The following is a 23,481-nucleotide window of genomic DNA, read 5'->3' as shown; positions in this document are numbered from 1 at the left end:
AATCAACAAAGAAACAAGAGCTTTGAATGACACAGTGGACCAGATGGGCCTTATAGATATATACAGAACATTCCACTCTAAAACCACAGAATACTCATTCTTCTCAAGTGCTCATGGAACTTTCTCCAGAATAGACCACATACTATGTCACAAATCAGGTCTCAACTGATACCAAAAGACTGAGATTATTCCCTGCATATTCTCAGACCATAATGCTTTAAAACTGGAACTCAATCACAAGAAAAAATTTGGAAGAAATTCAGACACTTGGAAGCTAAAGACCACTCTGCTCAAGAATGTTTGGGTCAACCAGGATATCAAAGAAGAACTTAAACAATTCATGGAAACCAATGAGAATGAAAACACATTGGTCCAAAACCTATGGGATACTGCAAAGGTGGTCCTAAGGGGGAAATACATGGCCAGCCAAGCCTCACTCAAAAAAATAGAAAAATCCCAAATTCACCAACTAACTTTACACCTTAAAGAACTAGAGAAAAAGCAACAAATGATGCCTAAGCCATGCATTAGAAGAGAAATAATTAAGATTAGAGCAGGGATCAATGAGCCAGAAACCAGAAACACAGTAGAGCAGATCAACGAAACTAGAAGCTGGTTCTTTGAAAGAATTAATAAGATCAATAAACCACTGGCCAGACTTATCCAAAAGAAAAGAGAAAGGACCCAAATTAATAAAATTATGAATGAAAGGGGAGAGATCATGACCGACACCAAGGAAACAGAAACAATTATTAAAAATTATTATCAACAACTATATGCCAATAAATTGAGCAACCTGGATGAAATGGATGCCTTCCTGGAAACCTATAAGCTCCCAAGACTGAAACAGGAAGAAATTAACACCTGAATAGGCCAATAACCAGTAACGAAATTGAAGAAGTGATTAAAAACCTCCCAAAAAACAAGAGTCCAGGGCCTGATGGATTCCCTGGGGAATTCTACCAACCATTCAAAGAAGAAATAATACCTATTCTCCTGAAGCTCTTTCAAAAAATAGAAACAGAAGGAAAGCTTCCAGACTCATTCTATGAGGTCAGCATTACCTTAATCCCCAAACCAGGCAAAGACCCTATCAAAAAGGAGAATTTCAGATTGATATCTCTGATGAATATGGATTCAAAAAATCTCAACAAAATCCTAGCTAATAGTATCCAACAATACATTAAAAGAATAATCTGCCACGACCAAGTGGGATTTATCCCCGGGATGCAAGGGTGGTTCAATATTCACAAATCAATCAGTGTGATAGAACACATTAATAAGAGAAGAGAGAAGAACCATATGGTCCTCTCAATTGATGCAGAAAAAGCATTTGACAAAATACAGCATCCTTTCCTGATTAAAACTCTTCAGAGTATAGAGATAGAGGGAACAATCCTCAAGTTCATAAAATCCATTCATGAAAACCCCACAGCAAATATCATCCTCAGTGGGGAAAAGCTGAGAGCCTTTCCCTTAAGATCAGGAACATGACAAGGATGCTCACACTCACCAAATAGGTTCAACATAGTACTAGAAGTCCTAACAACAGAAATCAAACAACTAAAAGAAATAAGAGGTATTCAAATTGGCAAAGAAGTCAGACTCTCTTTCTTCGCAGATGACATGATACTTTATGGGAAAATCCAAAAGACTCTACCCCCAAACTACTAGAACTCATACAGCAATTCAGTAACGTGGCAGGATACAAAATCAATGCACAGAAATCAGTTGCTTTCTTATACACTAACAATGCAACTGTAGAAAGAGAAATTAGAGAATCGATTCCATTTACAATAGCACCAAAAACCATAAGATCCCTCGGAATAAACCTAACTGAAGAGGTAAAGGATCTACATTCTAGGAACTACAGAATACTCATGAAAGAAATTGAAGAAGATGAACAAACAAAAAGATGGAAAAACATTCCATGCTCATGGATCTGAAGAATAAACATTGTAAAAATGTCTATGCTACCCAGAGCAATCAATACCTTCAATGCAATCCCGATCAAAATTCCAATGACATTTTTCAAAGTGCAGGAACAAACAATCCTAAAATTTGTATGGAATCAGAAAAGACCCTGAATCATCAAGGAAATGTTGAAAAAGAAAAACAAAGCTGGGGACATCACGTTGCCCTATTTCAACTATATTACAAAGCAGTGATCATCAAGACAGCATGGTACTGGCACAAAAACAGACATATAGACCAATGGAACAGAATAGAGAGCCCAGATATGGACCCTCAACTCTTTGGTCAAATAATCTTTGACAAAGCAGGAAAAAAATATGCAATGGAAAAAAGTCTCTTCAATAAATGGTGCTGGGAAAATTGGACAGCCACATGCAGAAGAATGAAAGTCAACCATTCTCTAACACCATACACAAAGATAAACTCAAAATGGATGAAAGACCTCAATGTGAGACAAGAATCCATCAAAATCCTAGAGGAGAACATAGGCAGTAACCTCTTTGACATCGGCCACAGCAACTTCTTTCAAGATTAATCTCCAAAGGCAAGTGAAACAAAAGCAAAAATGATCTTTTGGGACTTCATTGAGATAAAAAGTTTCTGCACAGCGAAGGAAACAGTCAACAAAACAAAGAGGCAACCCACAGAATGGGAGAAGATATTTGCAAATGACACTACAGATAAAGGGCTGGTATCCAAGATCTATAAAGAACTTCTCAAACTCAACACCCAAAAAACAAATAGGTCAAAAAATGGGCAGAAGACATGAACGGACAATTCTCCAAAGAAGACATACAAATGGCTAACAGACACATGAAAAAATGTTCATCATCATTAGCCATCAGGGAAATTCAAATCAAAACCACATTGAGATACCACCTTACACAAGTTAGAATGGCAAAAATTGACAAGGCAAGAAACAACAAATGTTAGAGAGGTTGTGGAGAAAGGGGAACCCTCTTACACTGTTGGTGGGAATGTAAGTTGGTACATCCACTTTGGAAAACAGTGTGGAGGTGCCTCAAAAAATTAAAAATAGAGCTACCCTATGACCCAGCAATTGCACTACTGGGTATTTACCCCAAAGACACAGATGTAGTGAAAAGAAGGGCCATATGCACCCCAATGTTCATAGCAGCAATGTCCGCAATAGCCAAACTGTGGAAAGAGCCAAGATGTCCTTCAACAGATGAATGGATAAAGAAGATGTGGTCCATATATACAAGGGAATATCACTCAGCCATCAGAAAGGATGAATACCCAACTTTTACATCAACATGGATGGGACTGGAGGAGATCATGCTAAGTGAAATAAGTCAAGCAGAGAAAGTCAATTATATGGTTTCACCTATTTGTGGAACATAAGGAAGAGCATGGAGGACATTAAGAGAAGGAGGGGAAAAAATGAAGGGGGGAGAAATCGGAGGGAGAGATGAACCATGAAAGACTATGGACTCCGAGAAACAAACTGAGGGTGTTAGAGGGGAGGAGGGTGAGGCATGGGTTAGCCTGGTGATGGGTATTAAGGAGGGCATGTACTGCATGGAGCACTGGGTGTTATACGAAAACAATAACGCATGGATCACTACATCAAAAACTAATGATGTATGGTATGGTGACTAACATAAGAAAATAAAATTAAAAAAATAAAAAGCTTAATATGATGCCCATCCATTTTATCATTAATTATTAATTAGCAATGGTGCCTATCTAGTAGGTATTCAATAAATATTTTATAATTAATCCCCATTTAACCTTCAGCTAATAGTGAAAAGACTGCTGCCAGAATTCAAGTCTTCTGACTCAAAATCTTGTTCTTCTGTAACACTAGGATGCTTTGTAGATATTATGCCATTGTTTTCTTAAATAAAAGTTTAGGCCAGTAATCAGATGGGATTTTTGTGCTATTTTTAGATGAGTCAGTGTGGAAGAAGTAGTTTTAATTCCAAAACATTAAAATATCCAGGATATTTTGATGGTTTATTAGAACAACTAGATTGAATATTAGAATCAGTAATGCCCTGGCCAGTGGGATTGTTGCCTTTAAAGTAACTAAACCTTTTTGCATGGAGTTCAGGATATTCATATATCAAATTCTACTATCTACAAAAAGTATTAGTATGGGGTTCTAATGTCTTGGATTAAGGAGTCAGTCATTCATTAAATTACAAAGAAAAGCACTTATATTCTTCCCCTTGTGAGAGATGGTTCTTATGTGGTGCAAAATATGAAGTAGACCAAATTTTTCTTTCTCTTCTCACCTTCCAAGTCAGTATCTTTCTTGCCTGATCATTCCAAGACACACAACCCCTGTCCCATTTCTGAAATACTTACTGCTGTTAGCCTGGCATGGCATTTAGACATAAAAAAAGGAATCCAGTATAATTAACTTCAAGTATTAATAGACAAATGAGATGAGGAGAATGGATTCTTTAAAATTGTTCACATCAAAATAGATGGGCAGAGGTAGTTTATTCTTTCCTAGTGCTACTGTGAGTGGCCTACTAAGCAATAGCTCTATGTGGGGAGGCAGAAGTAAAGAATTCAAAAGTGCAGCCTGCCAAAGTTAATGTTATGTTTATATTGTTTTATAATAATTTATAAATTTAAAATAAACTAAGACAAAATATATAACAAATTTTATTTATAATAAATTCATAATAATGTATATGCTTTCTTGATGAAAGAATGTCAGTAAAAATTCAAAACAATATAAAATAATGATTTTTAAGAGATATATCAATCTACTTACTGATTTTCCTTTTTTATTTGTATTTTTTTGTCCATAGAGCTGATCTTGCATTACCCTTTCTGAAAAAGAATGAGAAAAATGACTATATAAATAAGTTGACACTTGACAAACATGTTCTACAGACATATCTCTAACTAATGATGGTGTGTGTAACATAACAATTAAGAGCACAGGCTCTGGGGGCGCCTGGGTGGCTCACTCATTGAGCGTTTGCCTTCGGCTCAGGTCATGAACCCAGGGTCCTGGGATCGAGCCCCGCATCGGGCTCCCTGCTCGGCGGGAAGCCTGCTTCTCCCTCTCCCACTCCCTCTGCTTGTGTTCTCTCTCTCGCTGTGTCTCTGTCAAATAAATAAAATCTTAAAAAAAAAAAAAAAAAGAGCACAGGCTCTGGAGCCAGACTGCTTGGACTCAAATAGTCTCTGCAACTAACCATCGAACTTTGGACAAGTTATCTTGGCTCTCTGTTTCCTCATCTGTCAAAGGATAAAGATCCCGTGTCATAGGACTGTGATTTAAAGGGCTAAGGCATGCAACACTGTGTCTGGGACATAATAAGCACAAAATGAATGCAAGTTTTGTTGTCTTTTTTTACTATCACTACTACTCCCTTTGCTCTGACTCCTGACACATTGTACCCTTGTGTTTGTCACCTAATAAGTCCAATTACTATATTCAATAGTATTGTTAAAGTGCATACATTAAGTGATTAAAATGAAATGTCATCATGATCTAGATTTTTATGTACATAAAAGATTGTCTTTTAGTCATATGGTAGTAAATGTATGGAGTACTACCTTTCTGGTTCTTAATGCTAGTTCAAAAAATAAAGTAAAAACTAAAAAACGATCAAAAAACAACTCATCGTTGCACTAGATGGTTCTGAATGTTTTTGTGGCTGCTAAATTTTATGCACATTATTCAAAGCTGTGCTTGACTGAATGTTTAAAAGATTGGTTTTACTCATCCTTCTTGGAGGCTCTTTTTAGCTTATCATCTAGCAGTCATTTGGGTAAACTTCCATCACACATTTGCTATACATACCCACCTCTATAAAGTTGTATAGACAGTCTACATTCTAAAAAGCTTTCATGGATAATTCTGTATTTCCTCAAGAATTCATGACCCTTGAGAGGAGTCTTATGAGATAAACTAGAAGAATTTATAAAGTATGGAATGGAACGACTATGGTCTTCAATGATTGATGGTGCTAGACTGAAATATATGTGCAAAAATATATATATTTATGTACAGGAGTGAGAAGTATCTCTAAAAGCAGCTCCAAAGTAATAGGGCTAGGCACATTCCTCTAATTTGTTTATAGATAATAATAAATCAAGGAATTCAAAAAGAGCAAATAAACTTTAAATGTACTGCTTTTCATCTCATATATGCATATATGTATTTTTATAAAAGCAAAACTAACCTGTGATTTTTATTTTTTAATTTTTTTCAAGTTTTTATTTAAATTCTGGTTAGTTAAAATACAGTATAATATTAGTTTCAGGTGTAGAATTTAGTGATTCATCACTTACATATAACACCCAGTGCTCATCACTACTAGTGCCCTCCTTAACCCATCACCTATTTAACCCATCCCCCCCCACTTCCCCTCCAGGAACTCTGTTTCCTTTAGTTGAGTCTGTTTCCTAGTTTGCCTCTTTCCCCTCCCCATATGTGCATCTGTTTTATTTCTTAAATTCTACATATGAGACACATATTTGACTTTCTCTGACTCATTTCGCTTAGCATAATACTCTTTAGCTCCATCCATGTCATTGCAAATGGCAAGATCTCATTCTTTTTTAAAACTAAATAATAGTCTGATGTATATACATACACTGCATCTTCTTTATCCATCTACCAGTCAATGGACAGTTGGAGTCTTTCCATAATTTGGTATTGTTGATAATGTTGCTATAAATATCAGGGTGCATGTACCCCTTGGAATCAGTATTTTTGTATTCTTTGGATAAGTACCTAGTAGTGCAATTGCTGGATCATAGGGCAGTTCTACTTTTAACTTTCTGAGGAACCTCCATACCATTTTCCAGAGTGGCTGCATCAGTTTGCATTCCCCCCAATAGTGCAAGAGGGTTCCCCTTTCTCCACATTCTCACCAACACCTGATTTTCTTGTGTTGTTCATTTTAGCCATTCTGACTAGTGTGAGGTGATATCTCATTGTAGTTTTTTTTTATTATGCTAGTCACCATACCATACATCATTAGTTTTTGATGTAGTGATCCATGATTCATTGTTTTTGTATAACACCCAGTGCTCCATGCAGTACATGCCCTCCTTAATACCCATCACAGGGCTAACCCATCCCCCACCCCCTCCCCTCTAAAACTCTCAGTTTGTTTCTCAGAGTCCATAGTCTCTCATGGTTTGTCTCCCCCTCCAATTTCCTCTCATTGTAGTTTTGATTTGTATTTCCCTGATGATGAGTGATGTTGCAAATCTTTTCATGTGTCTTAGCCATCTGCACGTCTTCTTTGGAAAAATGTCTATTCATGTCTTCTGCCCATTTCTTAACTAGATTATTTGGTTTTGGGGTGTTGAATTTTATAAGTTCTTTATATATTTTAGATATTAACCCTTTATCCGATATGTCATTTGCAAACATCTTCTCCGTTGCCTATTAGTTTTATTGATTGTTTCCTTTGCTGCAGAGAAGCTTTTTAATTTGATTAAATCCCAATAGTTTATTTTTGTTTTTGTTTCCCTTGCCTCAGGAGACATACCTAGTAAGAGGTTGCTATGGCTGATGTCAAAGAGGTTACTGCCTGTGTTCTCCTCTAGGATTTTAATGGTTTCATGTCTCACATTTAGGTCTTTCATCCATTTTGAATTTATTTTTGTGTATTGTGTAAGAAAGTGGTCCATGTTCAATCTTTTGCATGTTGCTGTCCAGTTTTCACGTTATTTGTTGAAGAGACGGTCTTTTTTTCATTGGATTTTCTCTCCTGCTTTGTTGAAGGTTAGTTGACCATATAGTTGTAGGTTCATTTCTGGGTTTTCTATTCTGTTCCATTGATCTATGTGTCTGTTTTTGTGCCAGTACCATACTGTCTTGATCACTACAGCTTTGTAATATAACTTGAAGTCTGGAATTATGATGCCTCCAGCTTTTCTTTTCTTTTTCAAGATTGCTTTGGCTATTTGGGGTCTTTTGTGGTTCCATACAAATTTGAGGATTGTTTGTTTTAGCTCTGTGAAAAATGCTGGTCGTACTTTGTTCCCTATCATTAAATGTGTAGATTACTTTGGGTAGTATAGACATTTTTTTAAAATTTAAATTCAATTAGCCAACGTATTAGTTTTTGATATAATGTTCAATGATTCATTAGTTGCATATAACACCCAGGGCTCATCACATCATGTGATATGCCCTTTTGCCCATCATCGAGTTACCCCATCGCCCCACCCACCTCCCTTTCCGCAACCCTCAGTTTGTTTCCCAGAGTCAAGCTCATATGGTTTGTCTCCCTCTCTTATTTCTTCCCCTTCAATTTTCCCTCCCTTTCCCTATTGTCCTCTGCACTATTCCTATGTTCCACATATGAGTGAAACCATATGATAACTGTCTTTCTCTGATTGACTTATTTCACTTAGCATAATACCCTCCAGTTCCATCCATGTCAATGTAAATGGTAGATATTCATCTTTTCTGATGCCTGAGTAATATTCCATTGTATATATGGACCACATCTTCTTTATCCATTCATCTGTTGAAGAACATCTCGGCTCCTTCCACAGTTTGGTAGTATAGACATTTTAACAATATTTGTTCTTCCAATCCATGAGCATGGAATGTCTTTCCATTTCTTTGTGTCGTTGTCAATTTCTTTCATCAGTGGTTTATTGTTTTCAGAATACAGATATTTTACCTGTTTGGTTAGGTTTATTCCTAGCTATCTTATGGGTTTTGGTGCAATTATAAATAGGATTGATTCTCTTTCTGCTGCTTCAGATGAAATGCAACAGATTTTGTATCCTATGACTACTGAATTTGTATATCAGTTCCAGCAATTTTTTGGTGGAATCTTTCTGGTTTTCTATATAGACTATCATGTCATCTGCAAATAGTGATAGTTTTATTTTTTCCTTGCTGATTTGGATGCCTTTTCTTTTTGTTGTCTGACTGCTGTGGCTAGGACTTCCAGTACTGTGATGAATAAAAGTGGTGAGAGTGAACATCCTTGTCTTGTTCCTGATAACAGAGGAAAATCTCTCTTTTTCCCCACTGAGGATATTAGCTGTGGGGTTTTTTGTATATGGCCTTCATTATGTCGAGGTATGTTCCCTCTAAACCTACTTTGTTGAGGGTTTTTATCACAAATGGATTTTGTACTTTGTCAGATGCTTTTTCTGTATTTATTGAGAGGATCATATGGTTCTTATCCTTTCTTGTATTGATGTGGTGTTACCACATTGTTTTGTCAATACTGGACCACCCTTGCAGCACAGGAATAAATCCCACTTGATCATGGTGAACGATTCTTTTAATGTACTGTTGGATTTGATTTACTAGTACTTTGTTGAGAATATTTGCATCTTTGTTCATCAGGGATACTGGCCTGTAGTTCTCTTTTTTAGTTGGAGTCTTTTTCTGGTTTTGGAATCAGGGTAATGCTGGACTCATAGAATGAGTTTGGAAGTTTTCCTTCCATTTCTATATTTTGTAATAGTTTGAGAAGAATAGGTATTAACTCTTTTTAAATGTTTGGTAGAATTTGGCTGTGAAGCCATCTGGCCCTAGACTTTTGTTGGGAGATTTTTGATTACTGATTCAATTTCATTGCTAGTTATCAGTCTGTTCAAGTTTTCTATTTCTTCCTGTTTCAGTTTTGGTAGTTTATATGTTTCTAGGAATTTATCCATTACTTCCAGATTGTCCAATTTGCTAGCATGTAATTTTTCATAATATACTTTTATAGTTGTTTATATTTCTGTGGTATTGTTATTTCTCCTCTGTCATTTGTTATTTTGGGGGGGTTCTTTCTCTTTTCTTTTTGATAAGTGTGGCTAGGGCTTTATTTTATTAATGTTTTCAAAGAACCAGCTCCTGGTTTATTTGATCTGTTCTACTGTTTTTGTTTTTGTTTTAGATTCTGTATCAATTATTTCTTCTCTAATCTTTATTATTTCCCTCCTTCTGCTATCTTTAGGCTTTATTGTTCTTTTTCTAGCTCCTTTAGATGTAAGGTCAGGTTGTTTCTTTGAGATTTTTTCTCGCTTCTTGAGGTGGGCCTGTATTGCTATATACTTCCCTCTATGACCACTTTTGCTGTACCCTGAAGGCTTTGGACCATTATGTTTTCATTTTAATTTGTTTCCATGTATTTTTTATTTCTTCTTTGATTTCCTGGTTGATCCATTAATTCTTTAGTAGCATGTTGTTTAACCTCCATGATTTGTGGTCATTCCAAATTTTTTCTTGTGGTTCACCTCAAGTTTCATAGCGTTGTTGTTAGAAAATATGCATGGTATGATCTTAAACGTATTGTATTTGTTGAGGCCTGATTTGTGACCTAGTATGTGATCTATTCTAGAGAATGCCCCATGTGCACTTCAAAAGAATGTGTATTTTGCAGGATGCCTGGGTGGCTCAGTCAGTTAAGCGTCTGCCTTCAGCTCAGGTCCTGGGATCGAATCCCGCATCGAGCTCCCTGCTCAGTGGGGAGCCTGCTTCTCCCTCTGCCTGCCACTACCCTGCTTGTGCGTGCACTCTTTCTCTGACAAATAAATAAAATCTTTAAAAAAAAATGTGTATTTTGCTGCTTTAGGATGAAATGTTCTGAACATATCATTTAAGTCCATGTTCCAGCATGTCATTCAAAGCCATTGTTTCCTTGCTTAGATGATCTGTCCATTGATGTAAGTGGGGTATTAAAGTCCCTTACTAGTACTGTATTATCATCAGTGAGTTCCTTTATGTTTGTTATTGTTTTAAATACTTGGGTGCCTTGGGGCATAAATATTTACCATTGTTCTTGTTGGACAGTCCCCTTTATTATGATATAGTGTGCTTCATGTCTTGGACAGTCTTTGGTTTAAAATCTAGTTTGCCTGATACAAGTATTGCTCTTCCGGCTTTCTTTTGATGTCCATTTGCATGATAAATGTTTCTTCATCCCCTCACTTTCAATCTGCAGGTGCCTTTAGGCAGCATATAGGTGGGCCCAGTTTGGTTTTTTTTTTTTATTCATTCTGACACCCTATGTCTTTTCATTGGAGCATTTAGTCTATTTACATTCAGAGTAATTATTGATAATAAATACATATAGGTATGTATTTAGTGCCATTTTATTGCTTTTGTCGTTGTTTCTGGAGATTTTCTCTGTTCCTTTCTAGTCTTTGTCACTTTTGTTCTTTCCTTCCCAAAGGGTCCCCTTTAATATTTCTTGTGGGTCTGGTTTAGTGTCATGAACTCCTTTAGTTTTTGTTTGGCTGGAAAACTCTTTATCTCTCCATCTATTCTGAATGGTAGCTTTGCTAGATAGAGTATTCTTGGCTGCAGATTTTTCCCATTCAGAATTTTGAATATATCATGCCACTCTCTTCAAGCTTGCCAAGTTTCTGTGGAGAGATCTGCAGCTAGGCTTATGGGTCTTCCCTTATAAGTTAGGGACTTTTTTCTTGCTGCTTTTAGGATTTTTTTATCACTATATTTTGCAAATTTATTTACATATGTCTTGGTGTTGGCCTGCTTTTGTTGATTTTGATGGGAGTTCTCTGTGCCTCCTGGATTTGGATGTCTGTTTCCTTCTCCAGCTTAGGGAAGTTTTCAGCTATTATTTCTTCAAATAAACTTTTTGTCCCCCCCCCCCCTTTCTTTCCCTTTTTCTTCTGGGACTCCTAAAATATGAATGTTACTCCATTTGATGGAGTCACTGAGTTCCCTAAGTCTACTGTCATGATCCCTAATTCTTCTTTCTCTCTTTTGTTCAGCTTCATTCTTTTCCATTATTCTATCTTCTATATCACTTATTCTTTCCTCTGATTTTTTCATCCTTATAGTCATTACATCCAGTATTTCAAATCTCAGTTATTGCATTTTTCATTTTTGCCTGATTGTTTTTTTAACTCTTTTATCTCTGATGTAAGGGTCTCCCTGATGTCTTCCATGCTTTTCTCAGTCCAGTCTTTGTGACTGTTGCTTTAAATTCTCCATCAGACATATGACTTACATCTGCTTCTATTAGATCTCTGGCCATGACCTTTTCTTGTTCTTTCTTTTGGGATGAATTCCTCCGTTTGGCATTTTGTCTAGGTCTCTGTCTTCTCCTGTGTGTTAGAAAAGCCAGTTATGTTTCCTGCTCCTTAGAGTAATGCCTTTATGAAGAAGAGGTCATACTGTGTCCAGGGCCTGGCACTTCAGGGTTTTTGGTGTGTGCTGTGTGCATTCTGCTGCTGTGTTTTGGCTTCTCTATTCCACAGGTCAGTCATCTGCAGAGGTTCTCTTTGCCTGCAGTGGGGAGTGTTTGGATGTTGGGCAAAGTTTGGTGAGTTTCAATTAGGGGTGTTCTGATCTGCTTGTTAAATGAGACCTGATGCCACTTCCACTAGAACTGAAGCCTTGCAGAACTCTATGGTTGAAAGACATGGTGCATGTGGGAGTTTCTGCTGATCTTCTAGGGAAGGGGCCTGCTACGCTGGTCCTTAGGCACACTCATCCAAGAAAAGCAGCACCAGCAGAGTGCAGGGGGGTGGGACTTGGCGTAAGCAGGTTAGGCAGCCAGTGTTGGCATTGTGCTGTTTATTGAAGTTTGTTTATGTTGAGGGGCGGGGGAGGGAAATGGCACCAGCCAGTTCCTTTGTCCCCAGAGTTGGGATTCTGTGTTTGCTGCTCTCAGGGAAGAAGAGTGAATAATTTCCTCTTGTGTGTCCCAGGTGTTTTTCAGATCATTATTTTCATATTATCTGTCTCTGGGTTGCTTGCCTGCCTGGAGCCACTTTAGGTTCTATCCCAGCCAAACTTGCTGACTTTTAAAACTCCAAATTTTAGGGACCTCGTGTGGTGGGGATATGCACTGGTCTTCTGGGGGTGGGTCTCACTGCACTGGAACTGATGTAAGTTTGACCAAGAAGGACAGTCATGCCAGAGTTCAGGGGCATGGGATTTGGAGGAAGCAGGCTAAACAGCCAGTGTCTGAGTTCACTGCCCTCAGAAGATGTCTCTTCACCTATGCTGGGGGGTGGGGGAAGGGAAATGGTGCCCACCAGTTCTTTTATCCTCAGATAGGCAACTCTGTAAATGCCACCTCTCACAGATGTGCTTCAAGTAGAATGAACAGTCTCTCCCTGTGTGCCTTAGGTGATCCTCAGATGATACCATCTCCCCTGGGGTTGCTTGCATGTCTTCTCTCCAGGGGTAGGGCGGCACCTTCAGGACTTTATCTCAGCCATGCCCATGACATCTAAAACTCTAATCTTTGAGCCCTGCTGTTTGCAAAAACACAAAAATCAGCCCCTTTCATTTTCCCAGCCAATGGCTTTGGGGAATTGTGCTCCTCTCTCTCTCTCTCACCTTTCTCCTTGACCAGGGCTCCTTCCCCTCCACAGCATCTGTGTTCCATTTTCCCCCCAAAACATGTCTCCACAATCCTACCTTCCTCGATGTGGCCTCTTCTCTTCCTCTAGTTGTGCAGTTTGTTCTGTCAGTCCTCAGGTCGTTTTCTTGGGTATTCAGAATGATTTGGTAGTTATCTAGCTATGTTCAAGGATTGATGCAAGCCTAGGGTCCTCCTACTATGCCACCATCTTAGCTCCCCCCTCATATAAAGTATTTATAAAAGTATTGGGTTATTTATATAAGACTAGTCTGCATGAGTAAACTGAAAAGTAGAGTTCAAAGTATAACAAACCATTTTTTTCTTGATTTATGTATTTATTTTAAAATTGTAGTATAATTAATATACAGTATTATATTGGTTTCAGGTATACAATATAGGGATTCAACAATTCTATATATTATACTATGCTCATCACAATAAGTGTACTCTCAATCCCCTATACCTATTTCCCCACCCACTTCCCCTCTGGTAACCACCAGTTTGTTCTCTATGTTTGAGTCAGTTTTTTTAAATTTGTTTCTTTTTTCCTTGTTTTGAAAGTGTAACAAAAACGTTTAAAATGTATATTTAGGGGTGCCTTGGTGGCTCAGTCAGTTAAGCCTCTGCCTTCGGCTCAGGTCATGATCCCAGGGTCCTGGGACTGAGTCCCACACTGGGCTCTTTGCTCTGCAGGGAGTCTGCTTTGCCTTCTGCTCCTCCCCCCACTTATTCTCTCTCTCAAATAAATAAATAAAATGTATACTTAGGAATCCTATATAGTTTTTTAAAAGACTCTATTCAGATATAAATTTAGGAATATAGACTTAGAAATAGGAGACCTAATCATCTTAAAACCCATTTTAAAAATAAGAAAAATCCAGAAAAGTTAGTGACCTGCCCAAGAGCAAGATAGAAGTGAGCAATAAGGAAATAAGTCCTGTTTTCTAAGCATTTATTTAAAAAAAAACAAAAAGATATACTATAGGGGTGCCTGGGTGGCTCATTTGGTTGAGTGGCTGACTTTTGGTTTTGGCTTAGGTCATGAGCTCAGGGTCCTGGGATAGAGCCCTGCATTAGGCTCCATGCTCAGTGGGGAGTCTGCTTATAGGTTCTCTCTCTCCCTCTCCTTCTGCCCCTTAACCAGCTTGCTGTCTCTCTCCCTCTCTCTCTAATAAATAAATAAATCTAAAAAATAAAAGATATACTATAGATGTTCTTTCCAATCCTATATTTGATTTCACGCTGCTTATAAAGGTTCTTTACCCTTCAGAGGTAACTGGATCACTGGCTTGTTTCACATACTTCTTTTACATAATTTTCAAATTACTCCGCCTTTCCATGCCTCAGTTGCCTCATCTGTAAAACTAGGATAGTAGTGTGAACCTTACACAGTTGTATGAAGATTAAATAAATATATAGAAAGTTTTTTTTACAAGGTTACAAAGATTAAATAAGGCAGTATCAGGCAATGGCAAGGAAAGTGTTGAAACATTTATTCTTAGTATTCAGTTCTGCACTTTCGTTTTGAAAATGGGAAAATTAAGGTTTTTGTAAGACAAATGATTGCCTAAGGTCACAGAGTTAGTACCAAGGCAGGGGTGAGGTCCAGTTTATCCCCTCCTTAATATTTTCTATTATTTGATAGAGTAGTTCCTCTTTTCAGGGGATAGTTGGAAATAATAGAATAAGGAGCCTGCTTGCAATTGTATCAGATTTACTATGGTTAGTAGAATCCAAAGGGTATTAGAATGAAAATTTTGTAGGAATCCTATTATGAATACTCAAGCATCCCACTCTCCTAAGATGTCTTATTACTCCTGAATGTTATTCCAAATCATTTTTCTTTTAGAATAAATAATAATTTCGGTGTACTTTAAAACTTTCCTGACATTTAAAATATTAGTTCCTGAAACTGACATCCTATGTTCCAAAATAGCTTCCTGCACCCCAATATATATTCCTAGAATTGCTATTAATGTACAGAATAAATGTATAAATGCATATACATTAGTGTACATATATATAAATACAAAAACATATATGCCTAAATCATTAATTTCTAATCATCTTTATTTCATTATATTCAACTATTCAAATAAGCAAAATTTCCCTTTTGGGGCAAAGCTCTGTTCTAAAAACATACTTGTCAATCACATTTTCATCAGCCCGTAAGTTGGAGCGTTGGAGAACTTTTGCTTGTTACAAAGAAATGTGCTTGCTTGCTTATCTTTCCTGTTAAGTGTTCTGTTATCTTCTTCTCTCTTCATTTTAGTTAGGTTACTGTAATCTCCTCTGGATGGATATTCAATCACTATACAATTATAAATATTAAAACATTTCTGTACTAATTTATAAAAAGGTGCTGCCTCAAGATGTTCAAATGCCCACCTTACTTTCATTGCTTTGGTTACCTGGTTCCCTTAGAAATCTACCATTTCCTTTCATCTCACTACAGTAGGGGTCCTTTCAGAACTCAGCACAGTAGGGGTCCTTCCAGAACTCTGACCCAAATTTGGTTGTTTCATGCTTATGTATGTACTGGTTGTTAAATACTTTGATTGTATCCTTTGGGTTTACTGATATGTCAAATGTGTCTTCATAATGATATCACTGAACATCTTGAATCAGAAAAATCTCTTCACTAGGTAGATTTACAGGGTAGATGAAATGTTTGTAAACACACATAAGCTTAGTAAATGGTTTATTAATATTATAAACATGTAAAATGAGTATTATCCAGGATTTTAAGGTGACCTATATTTTGCTTTGCTTGATTTCCAATTAATATTCTAATTCCATTGGTTTTTCATGCCAATAACCACAAAACATCATAGTGTAATTTACATTTTGGAAGAAAGTCTTGATATTTATTACTTTATGTGAGTTCATATTCTCTATTTCACTGAATATTTGAAAATCTAAACAGTATATATACAAATAATAACTTACCTACAGTATTAGGAAGATCTATATTTTCATTCATTGTGCTAATGGAACAATAGGGACTCTGAAATAAAAACAGAAAATTAAATATCAGTATGATTTTTAAACAGCATTATTGATGGCTATAAGTAATAAAATGAGGTCCAATGTTACCACTTGGTCTTACTGTATTAAGGAAAAGAATTCATTTACAATTTAACCAGTGCAACTGGAGGTGGTGAGATAACTTGCATAGCTAAAACACTGTCTAAGTAGGTTGTTGAGGTAGGAAATGGCAAGCATAAAGAAAGTGCCATTATTTTGTATATCACTGACCTCTTCTTGTTGTCTCCAAGCCAAAGGAAACAAAAACAGTAACTTAAAAAGATAAAATAAAAATAAGATTAATACCAAAGACATAGAGCAAAAGAGAAGGGAGAAGTGACATTAAGGAAAATGGTGGAGTAGGGTGCTCAGAAAATTGTTCTCTCCACTGAAACAAATATAAACTGTTAAAGACTGAGATCAACTATTTCAACTCCAGAATCTAATACAAAACTTAGAGCATCCAGGGGACTGGTCAATAAAGAAAAGGGCAACTAAATTTTGGTGTTTAAGAAAATCTGTTGGGTCATTAGCTGGCCACCAAGATAATGGAACAGAAACTTCAGTGACTGACCACAAATGACAAGGAATGCAGTCTTGGGTGGGGGAAGCTTGGATAGGTCCCTAAAGAAACAGATGACTGCAGCCCTCAAAAAATCAACAGCAGTAACCCTTGGAGAAGGAGGAGAATCTAATTTCCAGAGTTGCATTATGAATTAATATTTAAAATTCCCAATATCCAGCAAAAAATTATAAGGCATATGAAAAAAACAGGAAATATGGCCATAGGAAAAAAATAAATGGATAGAAATAACCCCAGAAAAAACTCAGAAGCTGGACTTACCAAAGATTTTTTTAAAAGATTTTATTTATTTATTTGTCAGAGACAGAGAGTAGGGGGAGGAGACAGAGGGAGAAGCAGGCTCCTCACTGAGCAAAGAGTCCAATGCAGGACTCAATCCCTGGACCCTGGGATCATGACCTGAACTGAAGGCAGATGCTTAACCTATTGAACTACCCAGGCATCCCGACAAAGATTTTTAAACTTTGTGCTCAAAGAGCTAAAGGGAACCACGGACAAAGAAATAAAGGAAACCAAAAAAATTTTGTATGAACCAAATGAGAATATAAAGATACTGGAAATATAAAAAGGAACCTAATAGAAATTCTGTATCAGAAAGAACTTTGGCACCTTCAAGTATACCAATGTACACTTTATGGGAATCACAGGAGAAGAGAAAGGGTTGGAAAGAATATTTGAAGATATAATGGCCAAACACTTCCCAAATATGATGAAATGCATGAATCTACACATCTAAATGCTTAACAAGCTCCAAGGAGGATAAACTCAAAAGAGATACACACAAGGCATAACATAAATCAAACTGCCAAAAGTAAAAGACAAAGTGAGAACTTAAAAGAATCAAGAAAGACTCATCACATACAAAAGTTCTTCAATAAGATTGTCAGTTTCTCATTAGAAACTATGTAGATAAGTAGACAGTAGAATGGCACATTTAAACAGCTGAAAGAAAGACTGTCAACTAGAATTCTCTAACAAGCAAAATTATCCTTTAAAAAAATGAACAAGAATTAAGGCATTCCTGGATTAACAAAAGCTGGAGGAATTTGTCACTAATATTTCTGCTTTACAAAAAATGCTAAGGGAGTCTTTCAGGCTGAAAGGGAAGGACACTAGACAGTAACTCAAACCCATATTAACAAAGAATTCTGGAAAAGGTAATTACATAGGTAAACACAAAAGCCGGTATTATTGTACTTTTGGTTTGTAACTATATTTCCTACATGCTTCTAAACATTTTATTTTTTTATTGAAATATAATGACATATAACATTGTATTAGTTTTAGATGTAATAAGTATATTACATTTAAATATATATATAATCAGAATGATTACAATAAGTTAACATTCATCCCCACAGAGTTACTATTTTTTGTGATGACAATTTTTATGATTTACTCTCTTAGCAACTTTCAAATATTCAATACAGTATTATTAGCTATAGTTACCATGCTATACATTACACCCCCAGGACTTATTTCTCTTATAACTGGAAGTTTGTTTGTCTTGACCACATTTACCAATTTTGTCACTCCCTACCTGACACCTCTGGCAAATACCAACTTGTTCTCCGTATCTGTGGTTTGGTTTCTTTGTAGATTCCATATATAAGTCACATCATATTTCTTTGAGTTATTTCATTTAGCATAACATCCTCAAGGTCTTTCCATGTTGTTGCAAATGGCAAAATTTCCTTCTGTTCTATGGCCAAATATATTCCATTGTATATATACACATTTTATTTATCCATTCATCTGTCAATGGACAATTCAGTTGTTTCATGTCTTGGCTGTGGTAAATAATGCTGCAATGAACATGGGGATGCAGATATCTTTTCCAGAAAGGGATTTTGTTTTCTTTGGATAAATACCAGAAGTGGAATTGCTGGACTATATGTTAGTTTTGTTTTAAAATTTTTGAAGACCCTCCATACTGTTTTCCATAGTGGCTGCACCAATTTATATTTCCAATTTTTTTTTTATGTAATCTCTACATCCAGTGTGGGGCTCAAACTGACAACCCCAAGATCAAGAGTAACATGCACTTCTGACTGAGCCAGCCAGGTGCCCCCCATTTATTTATTATTTTCTGTGATAAGAACACTTAAAATATAACCTCCTAGCAAATTTTTAAGTATACAACAAAGCATTTTTAACTATTGGCACTATGTTGTACAACAGATCTCCAGAAGTCTTGTATGACCTAAACTTTGTACCCTTTGACGAATACCTCTCTGTTTTCCTCCTCCAAACCCTGGCAGCCATTATTTCACTCTGTTTCTATGCGTTTGACTATTTTAGATTCAGCATATGTTATTATACAGTACTTGTTCTCTCTTACTTAGCATGATGTACTCCAGGTCCATCCATATTGTTGCAAAAAGAATTTTCTTCTTTCTCAGGATTAATATTACATTGTATGTATATACCACATTTCCTTTATCCATATGTCCTTCAATGGACACTTAGGTTGCCTCCATGTCTTGTAAATAATGCTGTAATTAACATGGGAATGCAGATAACTCTTCAAGACCTGGTTTCAGTTTCTATGGACATATGACCAGAAGTGGGATTCCTGGATCATATGTTATATTTTTAGTTTTTTTGAGGAACCTCCATACTTTTTTCTAATGTGACTATACAAATTTACATTTTCATTAAAAATGTACAAGAGTTCCCTTTTCTCCATATCCTCACCAATATTTATCAGATTTTCTTTAGTTGGTTTTAAATAAATGCCGTAACAGGTGAGAGGTAATATCTCATGGTGGTTTTGATTTGTAGTATCCTGATGATTAATGATGGTAAGCACCTTTTCATATACTGGTTGGTCATTTGTATATCTTCCTTCTAGAAATGTCTAATCACTTCCTCTGCTCATTTTAAAAATCAGGCTTTTTGGTTTTTTTCTGCTATTGAGTCATAGGAGTTTCTTATATATTTTAGATATTAATGCTTTATTAGATATAGTTTATAAATATATTCTCACATTCCATAGTTTACTTTTCATTTTGTTGGTTGTTAGCTACAGTAATCAAAACAGTATGCTACTGGCATAAAACCAGACATACAGACCAATGGAACAGAACAGAGAGCTCAGAAATAAACCCACACATATATGGTCAACTGATCTTTGAAAAGGGTGCCAAGAATACACAATAGGGACAGGATAATCTCTTCAATTGTGTTGGGAAAACTAGATATCCACATGAAAAAGAATGAAATTTGTTTCACACCATACACAAAGAACAACTCAAAATGGATTAAACACTAAAACTTAAGACCTGAAATCACAAAACTCCTAGAAAAAAAACATATTAACAAAAATTCTCAACATTGCTTTTTTATAGTGTTTTCTTGGAAATGAAACCAAAAGCACAGGCAACAAAAGCAAAAATAGACCAGTGGGATTACATTAAAGTAAAATTCCTATATCCTTTAATTATATATTCTCTAATTTTTGGAAGCAGTATTCATTATATGTCCACATCAAGTTAAGTATGTCCAAATTTTTACATCCTTACTAAAGTTTTTGCTTGCTAGCTCTATTAACACAAATATTAATCTCAAAAAGAACCAGATTATCTCACTACAATTGTGAATTTGTTAATTTTTATTTGAAATTGTTATTTTCAGCTGTGTATATTTTGAAATTATATCAATGGTTATGTCTACTTGGTGGATTTTTCAGTGCAAACTCAAAATATTTTAAAAGACGGCATTCATTTATAAATTTATTGTGATAACTCATACGTTTGAATTTCTTTCTTCCATTTTTTGTTCTTCCTATTAAAAGGCTTTTTTTTCCCTGGGATCCTTTTGTACTCCTTTTCTGTATTCTATGAGATTGGTTTTTTACATTTTCTCCCTTTCTACCAGGTTTGGAGGAATATTTTTTTTTTTTTTTGACAGAGAGAGACACAGTGAGAGAGGGAACACAAGCAGGGGGAGTGGGAGAGGGAGAAGCAGGCTTCCCGCCAAGCAGGGAGCCCGATGTGGGGCTCGATCCCAGGACCCTGGATTCATGACCTGTGCCGAAGGCAGACGCTTAACGACTGAGCTACCCAGGCACCCCAGGAATATGTACATTTTTAAAATTAATTTTTTCCTTCAATTTTATCACGTATTTTTTATTTTTTTTGAATGATCATTTAGATGAGTGTAGAATTCTAGGTTTAGTGTTTTCTCAGTATTTATTTTTCCTTTGTCCTCTATTGTTGCTTTTCACAGTTTAGGTTCTCTGGGAGGAAAACCCTGTGATGAAAATGTACGTTTAAGACATGCATTAGAGGGTACTATTGAAATCAACATCTGAAGAATGGAGGGTAAAGAAACAGGATTGGAAAGAAGAGATATTGACCTGCAATGTAGTCCCATTTAGGCCTCAGTAGACCCTGCAGGGAGTCCTAGAGTTGAGATGGTTCTAAAGAGTTTTTCCAATTTGGGGCAAGAGGATTGAACATTTTACTTCTGGATTGATCTATCATTGGATGTTGGCTGTCTCCATAAGAAGACATGACTTGAACAAGCTCAAAGTCAAGAGGGAAAGAAGTACACTCCACCTCTAATAGAAAAAACTGAAAAGTTAATTGGAAAAGGGCATAGGGTGCCTGGGTGGCTCAGTTGGTTAAGTGTCTGCCTTCAGCTCAGGTCATGATCACAGGGTTCTGGAATCAAGCCCCGTATTGGGCTCCCTGCTCAGCGGGGAGACCGCTTCTCCCTCTCCCACTCCCCCTGCTTGTGCACACACTCTCTGTTAAATAAATAAATAAAATCTTAAAAGAAAAGAGCATGAGTACAGGAAAAGGTAATGTGTTTGGGTCAATCATTCATTCTACCACAGTCCACCTTCTTGGCCATAATTGTTCATATCTTCCTCAAATATAAAATATGCTTACTACCAGTCAAGCTCTCTTAAAGCTTCATTCAGTCACAGCATCAGGCATAAAATACAAGTCTAGATGCAACTCCCTTGAATTAGTCTTACGGATCACAAGCAAATTACCAGCCTCTCTTAATCATACCTTAGTGCAGACAGAATAATGAAAATAAATGCTCCCGTTTGAAAAAAAGGAGGACAAAGAGGAGCATGGGAAGATGGCAGAGGAGGAGGATCCTAAGCTCACCTCATTCCATAGATACATCTAGATAACATCCACATCAGTACAACTAATCCAGAAAACAACCCCAAAAACTGGCAGAACATACTCTCTACAGTTAATCATAGAGAGGAGGCCACATCAAAAAGGGCAGAAGGGGCAGACATGGGGTGGGGTCCAAACACCCAGAGAGACTAACCACAAAAGGTTCGGGGGACATCACAAGTACAGAGAAGGGAGAGGAACAGATTCTACACGAGGCACCCCAGGCAAGGGGGACTGGCATGTGAAAGATGAATCCCCAGAACATTTGGCTTTGAAAACCAGATGGCCTTAACTTTACAAGTTTTTAAGGCCAGTAGGGCTTAACTTTGGAAACTTTAAAAATCAGCAGGCTTTGCTCTGGGAGAGCCAGAGGGTGACTGGAAACTGAGTCCCCACCTTAAAGAGCCAGTATAACAAACAATCCCACTGAGATAACAGCACTGGAGCAGCATTTTGAAAAGAGCATGGGGTATGTGGGAAGGAGATTTATTATTTTTTTTTTTACACTAATACACTGGAGGGGGAGGGATCTTTAGGAGACCTCTCCAAGAACACAAGAGCTGGTGGGCACCATTTCTCTCCTCCCCCATTCCCCTGGCCAGCATAGATACCTGGACCCTCCAGGAACCAGCTCAAACACTCTCCACCTAGCTTGCTAATATCATGCACAACCACCCCCACATTCTCCTGTGGCCTCCCCATCCAACCTGTCCCACTCAGCAGAAGTCCCTCTAAAGTGGTGCCTGACAGTGACCAGCACTACTCCAAAGTGACTCCTACCCTGGGAAGAGGGGAAGATAACCACACATAGCTGTTTGACTGAAACCCAAACAGATGGACTGGAGTTGGAGATCTGGTCTAACTGCAGGACCCACTCAACAATGAAAATCTCTCAGGGAACAATTCAGGGAGAACACCCTGCCATTTGGTGTGATCGCAGTCCTAGCAAATGGACTGAGGGCACTCATGTGGTTTGACTTAACTACAAGCCCAAGGCAACCCCAGACTAGTCTCTTAACAGCACTAAGACCAAACCCTGCCCACAATAGGCAAAGTGGGCCATTGTAGCTGATTGGACTGAAGTCTCAATCACAAGAGTTGGGCACATGCAACACACAGAGGAGACACCCCTGAAGCACTTGGTTCTGGTGAACAGGGAACATCACTACAGGACACCACAGTACCTCTTCTTAAGATCACTACTTTCAAGATCAAGACTTACCTAATACATGGAAACAGAGACAAAAAGAGATAGGAATATGTCCCAAATGAAAGAACAGAATAAAATCACATCAAAAGAGCTAAATGAAATGGCTATAGGCAATATGCCAGAGAGAGAATTCAGAATACTGGTCATAAAGATACTGGACTTAAGAGTAGAGGATCTCAGACTTTCAACAAAGAGATAGAAAATATATAAAAAGAACCATTCAGAGATTAAGAG

At 37.1% G+C, this 23,481-nt stretch overlaps 1 protein-coding gene across 19 annotated transcripts in view; it reads right to left on the bottom strand.

The window, feature by feature from the left end:
* The window catches only part of C2CD6 (C2 calcium dependent domain containing 6), a 146,015-nt gene that overhangs the window by 27,332 nt on the left and 95,202 nt on the right, over window positions 1-23,481 (bottom strand). For 5 of the 19 annotated variants that reach the window (XM_073880073.1, XM_073880086.1, XM_073880091.1 and 2 more), the window contains 3 exons: window positions 16,542-16,583; window positions 16,233-16,290; window positions 4,727-4,785 (listed from right to left, as the gene is read on the bottom strand). In XM_073880073.1, coding sequence (XP_073736174.1) covers window positions 4,727-4,785; window positions 16,233-16,290; window positions 16,542-16,583 — 159 coding nt within the window. Of the gene's footprint in view, window positions 1-4,726; window positions 4,786-15,426; window positions 15,595-16,232; window positions 16,291-16,541; window positions 16,584-23,481 lie in introns of those variants that run through there. The other 14 variants (XR_012374626.1, XR_012374625.1, XR_012374627.1 and 11 more) reach the window with 7 other exon arrangements.

The sequence above is a fragment of the Callorhinus ursinus genome, unplaced genomic scaffold (genome assembly GCF_003265705.2).
Source record: "Callorhinus ursinus isolate GAN/ISIS: 27379988/994484 unplaced genomic scaffold, GSC_fseal_2.0 scaffold2, whole genome shotgun sequence".
Classification (NCBI taxonomy): Eukaryota; Metazoa; Chordata; class Mammalia; order Carnivora; family Otariidae; genus Callorhinus; species Callorhinus ursinus.
Note: the sequence above shows the minus strand (reverse complement) of the source record. Positions and strands in the feature narration are given on the sequence as shown.